This window comes from Galendromus occidentalis, unplaced genomic scaffold (genome assembly GCF_000255335.2).
Source record: "Galendromus occidentalis unplaced genomic scaffold, Mocc_1.1 scf7180000077532, whole genome shotgun sequence".
Lineage (NCBI taxonomy): Eukaryota > Metazoa > Arthropoda > Arachnida > Mesostigmata > Phytoseiidae > Galendromus > Galendromus occidentalis.
In genome coordinates, this window is record NW_003805520.1 from 324297 (window position 1) to 334532 (window position 10236).

The 10236-nt window shown below is 51.7% G+C and overlaps 2 protein-coding genes across 2 annotated transcripts; one reads left to right on the plus strand and one right to left on the minus strand.

Annotated features, from left to right (window-relative positions):
• On the minus strand, positions 1 to 2974 carry LOC100905357 (Cdk5 activator-like protein). Its single transcript, XM_003748466.3, has 3 exons — positions 1892 to 2974; positions 908 to 1115; positions 1 to 563 (listed from the first exon to the last, which is right to left on the minus strand). Exons 1-3 carry the CDS (start codon positions 2723 to 2725, stop codon positions 370 to 372), a joined length of 1236 nt encoding a protein of 411 aa, XP_003748514.1. The 5' UTR covers positions 2726 to 2974; the 3' UTR covers positions 1 to 369.
• Positions 2975 to 4019: 1045 nt separating this feature from the next.
• Positions 4020 to 8386, plus strand: LOC100905503 (uncharacterized). Its single transcript, XM_003748467.1, has 8 exons — positions 4020 to 4192; positions 4351 to 4493; positions 5954 to 6161; positions 6342 to 6585; positions 6695 to 6854; positions 6967 to 7140; positions 7509 to 7803; positions 8117 to 8386. The coding sequence occupies exons 1-8, from the start codon at positions 4169 to 4171 to the stop codon at positions 8384 to 8386; spliced, it is 1518 nt and encodes a 505-aa protein (XP_003748515.1). The 5' UTR covers positions 4020 to 4168.
• The last annotated feature ends 1850 nt before the right edge of the window (positions 8387 to 10236 follow it).

Sequence of the window (10236 nt, forward strand, 5' to 3'; positions counted from 1 at the left end):
GAGCCATGTTCCGCGCAGCGGAATTCTTCCTCGCTCCAAGTGATCCGGAGTCGTTAGAAGGAACAATATTTGAGTTTGCCTCTTAGCTAAGTTATTTTCCTCCGAAACTAAATGTTTCAATAGAGCATTTGTGCCCTCTGGCGTGCAGATCACAGAAAACTGGTTGCCTTATTCAGGAAAAAAGGCTTCGGGTATGCATGTAGTGGTAAGGTTGGCATCATCGTCCTCGTCCGCGTCTCATGCGGATCGGGAGCGTTAATTCCCATAGAGGGAAATTCCCGTCGGAATTCCTAGCTGATGCGTATGATTCCTCTCGGAAGTCGGCGCGTATTCCGTCTCGTTTTTTTACCCGATTGCTCCGCCGGGTTTTCAGTTGACATTAGGCGAGGGCTGGTGGTGATTCTTGAGCTCGGTGAAAATCTGTGTGAAGAATGACGGCTCCGAGTTGATTTTGAGCATTTTCGATGACAACTTGTTGATGATGAACAGACATCGGTCCCAGAACAGATCACGGTTCTCGCCTTCGATCAGGAATGGTTTCAGCGGATATGAGATCTCGTTACCTGCAATGGGGAGTGGCTTTATGACATTATGTGACTCATTTCCTGAATGAGTCTCCTCGACACAGCGATCGAGGAGCTTCCGACCCCGACTCCCATTCTCGTACGACCCTGCTCAACCCGAAAGACCCGCCCCTTCCGCCTCTCGAGCCGAATGAGAATCAAAGAACGGAATCATTCCTCCTTTCCAAGTATTCCATCGTGCCTCTCCCTTGATTTAGGATGCTATTCGATCATAGAGGACCTATATGCGGTAAGGCTCCCGCATGTTTGCCTTCCTCTGGTATGTATCTCTTTCAGACGGGAGCAGAGACGCCTGGAAAAGCTCCAATCGAGAAATCACTCACCCATGTAGGAATAAGAAAGGTAGAGGCAGGTTAGAACAAGAGCCTGCAATTCGCGTTCCGAGGACACGGAATCTTCGTCGACGATCAATTCCCGGAGTAACATGTAGAGGAACACGACGTTAGCCGGGTTGATGAACGCGATGTCCTGCCAGCCCTGCAGCAGGAGAGATCTGTCGACAGATCGTAGCCAGAGTACGGCATCACCGCCCTGAAAGAACAGAGGTTTTATGAGACTGATCTGTTATCGCCCCCTTTTTCTTCTTCGAGTCATCTATCGTGTTTTGCCGCGGAGACTCAAAGAGCTCGAGCTTCGCTTCTGCGTTCGATAGCCGTCAGCCGTGCTCCGGGGTCGTCGGTGGGAACTTTCTGTCCTACGTCTGCCGTCTATTGTGCGGACATCAAGCACAGAGCCCCCGCTCAGACTCCTCCCTTTACGCAGCGTCGTTTTCACGACCGTCCGAATCGGTTTCGCTGGCACCCTCCATCATCCATCCCCCTATCTTGACGCGATCGTCTGATATCGGCTCTTGCTTTATCCCCATGCTAAAATTGAGCGAGTCCGCTGGTACTACTCATGTAGGTATTGGTAATTAATACTTCGAGCAGACTCATCGGCACATGAGATGGGTTCGAACAACGACCCGAAAAAAAGAGGAAACCCCGGACGTCACGACTGGAGGCTGTGTCGTCCACATCAAGGCTTGTTCCCTTCCGCGCCAAACGTCGTCCACCTCTCGGTTCGCCCAATCTGAGTGAAAGGACTTCTGCAATCATATCTCAAGGGTTGAATGAGCCCCCCTTCCCCGAGGAGTGGTCCATTTTGGTTTCGCGATGACGAGACCTGGACAAGTCTTCTCTTGGATCGCCAATAGCTCACCATCCAGATTTGCTCTAATTTAGCGCCAACACATATCTGACCACCGATGACGTCATCACTCTTCAAACTTCAAAGCGATTACGTCCACGTACGAAAATCTCTCTTACCTGGAAGTCCTTCAGTCGCTTGCATGTTTTGACTAGGAACTCGCCTAAACAGCGGAGTAACTCTGAAGTCGAAGCTTGAATGACAGTTTTCCCCGCGTGCTGAATCTGCTGTCGCATAGGCTTCGGCGAGGGGATGAGCTGCTTAATCGTGGGTTTCGGTGGGAGTGGGGGAGCCCGCTCCAAATCCGCTCGCTTTGCCTGATACGGGAGCAGAGTCGATTGCCTGGACGCTCCATAATCATCCCACCGTTTATCTTGCGGTTTCAGCTCTCGTGGAAAATGTTGCAGATTTTCGCCGAACGCGTTATCCAAATAGTGGTCCTTACGGCAGTCGGACAGGGATTTCGGGTGGCTACTGGTCTGGCTCCCGATGCCTGAGTCGGGCGTGAGGAAATCCTTATCGTCGCGACATTCCTTCTTTTGTTCTAAGATGTCTCGATTGTTGTTTTCGCGGCTGGCTCTCCGTGCCTGACCAAGGTTCTCAGCGCTGGGCGGTCGAAAAACCTGTGCAACCGTATCCTGAGTAATGACCGTTCTCGGAGCGTGGGGGTTTTTGTTCTCTTGTTGAGTTTTGTGTTTTTTCGGTAGACCGAAACTCTTCCAGCTGAAGGAGTTAACGAAGATCGGTTTTTTCAGCTGACCGTTGACCGGTTGCAGGGTTTTGGGGTTTGGTGCGAGAATTTTCGCGTTTTGAACAAACGACTTTGACGGGACGTTCTTCGCATTCTTCAGCTGCTCGTAGGCGTACATTGGGCCGAGCCCCGTCGTCAGGCTTTCCCGCGGTTTCCCGAGACGGCTGCCGTCCTTGGGCGCAACACTCATCACCGTGCCCATTCTGAGTTATTCACCAGGCTCCGGTACTTGTCAACGAAGCATCCAGAGTCGACACCGTCCTGCCTCAAGGGTGGGGGTAGTTACGCCGTTTAGCGTCAAGGCTTAGCTTCTGAGACGTTCTGCGAAGGGGTCGTGCATCGCACTTTGGTCGAACAACACACGGGGGCTCAATTCACAATGAGCTCAAGAACCGGTTGGAAATCTACTCAACTTAGTAAGTCTCTGACTTCACTCGGTGGCCTTGGTCAAGTTGTTCTTGAAGTTGTACACTTAGCTATGTTTGGAGAATGGAGGAGCTCTCTCGGTGGCGAGCACAGCAGCTCTTTCGCCCTCCGAAGCCGGGGTTGGAGGTTTCTGTGGCAACCAGCACTGCGCAGTGCCCTTCTCCGTCCGAGGGAGTCTTGCCCTCCCTTTCTCCCTCCTGAGCATGCATCCATCCATCCATGCATCTATCCATCCATTTGCTTGTCCGCCTGTCCATCCGTCCCATTCGTCGTCCTTCTGCTTAATTGCATATGATGCTGGCTTCTTCCGTCTGTCAACATTGTTCCCGGAATCATTCGTTTCTCGGTGTCATGGTCGGTTTTCGCGGATACTCGGGGAGGGGGTATTAGGCTGCGGGAATGAACCCCCCCCCTCCCCCTTCCGCCCGGCCGCCATGTCTACCGGCGTAGGATCCCGGGAGCGGAGAGCAGCCAATTCAAAGAGTAATGTCGGAATCCCGAGAAGAATCGCTCCAGGGCCGAGATCATTCCCATTCGCGAGCATCCTCTCAAGATGCTCTCAATTCGAATCAAGGCATTCCCAGGGAAAATGTCATATTCCTATTCTCCCAATTTTCGAACCAGCATTGCGAGGAGGGCATCTCCTTCTCCCGAAATACTGTGATACAAGTGTCGTAAAGGAATGGAAAGAGGCAACTATCGCGTTCTCATCCAGCGCTTGAGTCCTGAGGGCTCCGAGAGGGAGAGGGGGGTGGGGCTCAGAGAACGGGTGGGGGGTTAAGTGAGACAAGTTGAGGGCTCGACAGCACACCGGCGAGAGAATCCCGCCGAAGAGCTCGCGTCGTCGAGGAGGGAGGCGCTACCTTCCGGGGTCTGGAGGGACGGGACGGGGACCCCGAGAACAAGAGGGACCAACGAGGGGGCATGGCCAGGTCGGCGTTTGAGAGAGGATGGCCCACAAGATGGCCGTCGCTAGTGTTTGTTGTTGTCGGCAGGAGCAGCAGCGGTTACGTTGTTGTTGTTGTCGACGTCGTTGTCCAGAGCAGTCGTTGACGGAGTAGTGTAAGAGGAAGCGGCGACACAGAGCCCATCGTCCGCAAGCTAATAGACGATTCCTCGCTGGGCCTAGCTCCGGGTTTCCTTGTTGTTGCGGGAGGCTAAATCGTGTAAACTTCGCGCAGCTTTTAAAATGAAATTCCTCTGTGAATTCATTACCTAAATGTTTGGATTACGCGGGACTGAGGTAGGTGCTGTCTTCCACCTGGGCTTAGACCGTGAGTGCGCGCGTGGGAGCGTGGCTTGAGTGAGTGCTTGTGGGCAGCTGGAGCAGCAACTGGTCGGCTCGACGACGTCTGCTCAAAGTATTCGTGACACGCTCCTCAGCTGGTCCGCGCATTACAGGTGTTTCAGATAATCGTGTTGTTGGTGCTCTGCCACGTTGGCAGGAACGGACCGTCCATACGGTCACCAGAAACGTGTGATCGCCATTCGAGCGCCATTGTCCGTCATGTGGTCTATACCAGACTCCAACCGGTACTCGACAGGTGAGAGAGAAACAATCTCATGGGATGCTATGTTTCGCCAGTGGAACTTCCCCGAAGGTCTTCTCGGATCCTCTTATTGGATAATACGCTCTTCCGAAATACGCATTGAGCCTCGGATTATTTTTGAGCCGATTGGCAATGGGAGACTCGTCTTGGAGTACTGTTGTTGGAAAACTGAAGAACTGTCTCTGTCGGCTCACGCCAACGATTTACATCTGTTTCTCCACCATAACTCCAGCAGACCCTACTATTGGAACCGCGGTATCTGACAATAGTATCCTGATGATTCCGCGGCTCGACGAGAGACGGAGTTCAAGCCGGGCACTCCGCGAGTGGTGTATGGCGGAGGAATATAGTATGTGAATACGATGCGAGGAACGTCTACCGCGTTCGCTTAACGACCTGCGCTTATGATGAATAATTTATTCGACCCGTATGGTCACTTTTGTTTAATCAAGAGACGCAGACTACGACGGGGGGTACAGTTTCAGCGTTAGATTGTAATCGATTTGGCAGAGGGAGACTCCAACGAAGGATCGATTGGGACAGGCTTGAGCTTATCTTACCAATTGAAGTCCACTCCTCGCTGGCGGGGGAAGAAGTTTTTGGGGCTCTTTAAGACCCGAAAAAAATGCCGAATCGATCAGGAACTGTACTGGGCCCTCGCGAAGACGAGAGATCAGAGCATATCTGAATGTCTGGAGCAGGGAATTCTGTGGCGGTACATATATCATCCTCCGAAGTGAGCTCGAGGCACGTACCTGCTCGTTTCGCTGGGTGAATCAGGCTGAATTATATGACCATTTTGGCCGTGATGCAGGAGGCTACTGTTCAGAGCAACTCCGTTATCATAACGCTCGGCTAAGTCCGTTAAACCGCGCGCAAATAATGTCCTCTGATCCACTCCGGAGCCCTGTCCTGTGTCAGAGCTCGCACCGATCCGAAGTCCGGACCGGCGTTTTCCTGCATAAGCACTCTGCTGCGAGAGACGGTCTCTTTTTCAGTCGAACAGATTCGAGACTTCTCGTGTCCAAGGTGGGATTCAAATTCGCCTGTATGTAGTTATGTACGTGGAGAGCCGTCCAAGCAGACTTCCACTCTCCCAGCGATATATGACATGTAGAAGAGGACACGCGGTGCTAGGGTAGATCCTGACAAACAGTTCGCAGACCGGAGTTTAGAGCCCCCCCAATTTTGAGCTCGTTCCTCAAAATGAGGCAGGTAACGCAACTCCCATGTTGGGGAGAAAATATCAAACTCTTGGAATCAGCTCCGAAGAACTTCAATGCCCTGGGGTCCGTGAGCTCTCATGGAATGAGTCCTCGGGCGAAGTTTCTCCAGACTGATCTGATCGATCCGCGGTGTACTTTCTAAATATATCGAGGACCAAATGGGGGAACACCGTTGACGTTGAGTCCGGCTCCGGGACGCTCATGGACTCAAGCGTTGTTGCCTTTCAGGTACCGAGTTTCGATGCCGGAGGACTGTCCATTCCATCCGGCACGGGACGTACTCGTGTGGCCGCAAAGGGATGCTAATTCGATAACGGATGTGTGGAGGTGCCCTGTGTGCGGCAAAAGTTTTTTCGGCGAAGAAAATCTCACTCAGCACTTCCACGCACACACCGGAACACGAGGAGGGACTCAACACGTCAAGCGACATATTACGGTAGAGAGTTCCGGACTTGAATTATTATCCGTGTTCGTTGCTCTTCCGGGCGAGAGGATGAATGATTATTATGTATTATCGAATCGTTGAGTCAGAAAGGAGACAGGGGCGGGGGACCTGAAGAAGCTTGCGGTAGCGTTAGCACGGACCAATGAGAGAAACTTTCGTTGCCGCTTGCAGGAAGGTGACCGAGTTTGTCTTGGGACGTTTTGCGATATTATGCGTTGTGATGTCATTGAACGCCAGTTGTCCGAGGCTCTCACCCCCCGAACGAGTTCCCGGAAAACAGAGAGCCCAAAACCAAAAGCCGATTGCAATCGGCAATCCATGGCCGTGCTAGAGAATCGCTGCAAAGCTGTTATGCAACAGTGCACGATCGGACTGCTCAACGTGCTGTCAGTGAAGGAGTATAAAGACGTCGAAGGTTAGCGAATTTATTAGCGAGGAATATTCATCCATCTCGGTAAATCGAAATACGTCCCGATCAGCGCGGTCACGGGAGCGAAATCTCAGCCCATCGTTTCCATTCGCAGAAGCACTTCACCAGAACATTTGCTCGTACCTGACCTGCGAAAGGTACTGGGAGGAAGGTCCACGCGATACTCGCTTTTCGCCCTTCCTTGCCTCCACTATAGGCTTTCTCATAGCTTCCGGCTTCTTCGGATGCTATTGGGTGGTGTGGATCGCATTCGAGTAAGCTTGCCTCGCTTGGAACGGATTCAGATATCGACAAGCGGTAAATCATTGACCTCACTCGTTTCCAGCACTGTTCGACCGAATAACGTCCGTGCCGATACCCTTCCAGTACCGCTGCCGCGGCTGAAAACACTTTGCTAGAGAAATTACCTAATGGGACCACGATACGGAAAGTGAACTCGAGCATCACTATCTCACGGCAACGTTCGGCACCGCTCGTGACCAATTCGAAAGCGTCCCACCGCTACAGCGGTCGGTTACAACCCAACAGTTATTCGCAGAGGTATGAGCGACCGGATGATTCTTACACGCCAAGTGCAGACTAGCCACACGTATCGTTCATGATTAAATCGCGCCGCGATACGCTCCGATGATCCTGGACCCCTTGTCGAGTCAGGCGCCGAAAAGAATATTCACCCATTTCCTTGTTGAGCTTGAACTGGCATGATTCCGATTCCGGTGAAACATTGTCGATGAGAGAATTGGTCCGACCAAACCCTCGTTACAATCAAAAATATCGTCGGTCGTCTGTCGCAACGCGGAGACATAAACACACCTATCGATGGTTTCCTTCGAGAGCGTTGCTCTTTGACCCTCAGTGTTCATCTGCAGGGCGGGTTTCATGACATGTATCTGATAAATGAATTCCAGAGAAATCAGCGGACCAGAGTTACCCCTGAGGAGACTCAACTCTCATCACCATCGGAGCACCCCATACGACCACATTGGTCAGCACGCTTCCCAGCCTCCCACGGTGCCCGCTATGCAACAGCCCTCCCGACAAGAGTTCCATGCTCATCAACAGCGGGAATATCAACAGGGCTCTCGGTTCCACTACGAAAGACCGCTCCGATCGCCGATCAAACCCGCCAAGGAGCTCCCGTCACCTGTATTCGAGCGAGTTCACGAGATCAAGGAGTACTCGAACGCATCCACTCTACCTTCGGTGAGTCGCTCTTTCACATCTTGTGTGGGCTCTTCCACAATGACCCCCATCCCAAGGGAATAATTGGGCTTGTTCCCGCAAGCGGAGTTGCTCCTTCGTATCGAAGGAGGTTCTTTCTTGATTTCGGCCCGGCGATTTGGATTCCCCAAGATATGGCTCCGGCTACCCCGAGATACGGCCACGGCTCTCCCAACGTGATCTGTCATTTGGCATATTGGCAAAAAAATCTGTCTCTCGAATCCATCCAATCATAGATTGGCTTCTCCCTGCTCTCCTGCGGGTGCCACAACCACTAACCTAAACGCGATTCCAGCACGAGAGCTCCTTTAGGCGCTCGAGACTCTCGGACTTCGAACGCGACGAGTTCGACGAGCATTTGATCTACTATCCCGCTGAAAACCAGCTGACCTTCTCTCAACATCATCCGCAGCAGCTGCCCTCAAACCCGTATGCTCAGCAGCTCCAGTCCGGACTCAGCTTCAGTCCGCAGCAGAGCGTCGGCCCCGCGACGGCCGCTCTATACGAAATGAGCCACACTCGAAGTCCGCATTATGAGCAGGACCGCACCGTTGAGAGACGGTAACTCGTTGTTGTCGACGACCGCAGTGAACTTTGTACATACAATTGTTATTTGTATTGGTCGCGGACGCTCCGTCCGGCCAAGAATCTTCCTACGAATTTTATCCATATTTGTCGGAACTTCTATCCGCTACTACTGATAGCTTTTGGAGAACCTTGATGTTCCCTCTTTCCATTCAATCCTGCTGTGAAACGCATGACCGTGATAAAATCGAGACAAGAAACATTTTTCGAAGTACCTACAACTCATTGAGCATTTGAAGCCATATTCCGCTCGTTCGGTTGTTTGGATCCGAGTCGTCCCCCAACGACGCGGGTGTATGGATCCCACCAAGTAGCGTTCGAAGAGAGAGAGTGAAAAACCCAAGGTCACGTTACCCTCATCTCACGTTCTGTCCCCACTGAGCACATCCGATATTTTGAAAGTCTCCGGTGAACGAACAAAGCCTAGTCTCTCTTACACGTCTTCACTCCACACTCATTGTAGTGTTCATCCCCCATTCCATGAATGAAACCGATCAAATCATAATGATACTCATAGACCTCGATACCAAGCTCGGGGACCCATTACCGATTGTGTGTTATGAAATGTGACTCGCTTTTTCGTGCTCTGTGCTCACGATTGCCGAGCTCGTTCACTTCTCAATCCTTCATTCAGAATTTGTAAGGATACGAACGATGTCTGTCTGCTCATTCCCCAGCCGACTTTGCTTTTTATCCCACGTCTCGGGAATTCAGAGCATATTGTTCCCTCCTACCGAATGGAATTCAGTTTTTCCTCCCGAAACTCTGCATTCGTTTCCCCATTGGTTGAACCCTAGAAGTGGAACGGAATGAAAAATCGAATGATTTCTAGGCTTTCCGCCGCGCTCAAGAATATTCCGCCCTTCAGTTCTTTCGAGAATGCTACGACTTCCCCAATGAACGAAACGCCTGAGAACGAGCATTTCTCGTCGGTCGGTCGGTCCATTTTTTTCTCGACAAAACAATCAATAGGAGACTATAACTCAATGAAAACCATCCGATATCAGACTTGCGGATCTAGATTTCATTCATCGCTAAACAAAAACGGTTTGATCCGAAACCATCGCAAGACAGAGGACTTGGAGGTGCTGTTGACTGCTGATAGCGTTTAACTCGAAAGTCCTGAGCTTCATCTCGAGCCGTTCAGGTCTGTCTAGGCCCCGAGTCTAGCGCAGAACCGCGAACGCTTTCCCCCCTTCCTCCCCACTCTCCGCATACAGATCGCATTTAGACTCTTTCCATCCCAAGCCTGTCGCTAGAGCACGAATGTATCACTAGCCCCCTGAACATCTGAACATGCATTATCAGCTGCGGTTTCTAGACGTTATCGAGCCTTCTCGGAAGTCCCTGAGCAGCTCCGTTCATTATTATCAGGGACTGACTTCCCCTCGTTGAACAACGGAGCGTGTTCATGGACGCGGAATTTTCTCCGCAAACTGTTCCCAAAAAACCTCCGCCGCCCACTTGTTGATGGCGGGACCCGTCATCCTCACAGACGTGACTTCGCACTTGAAACATATTCTAATGGCGCCATGTGGTCCAATTAAGCTCGTAACAAACTCGTGACCAGTCGACCCAAACAAGGCAAGTGGACAAAGTCCCGAGGAGCAGCTTCCGAGACGCGTTTATGCTCCCGAAATCGTTCTGATCTCGTCGCGTCGGAGTGAGCGTGCGTATCTCAAGAGGCACGAAAGGCTGAGATCGATGAGATCAACTTTCACCCCATCGGCAGACACCGACTCGATTCTACACCGGCAGATCGAGATTTTTGATCGACGTTCATCAATCACTTTTGATTCGAATTTCAAGATGGCCTTCCGTCCCAGACCT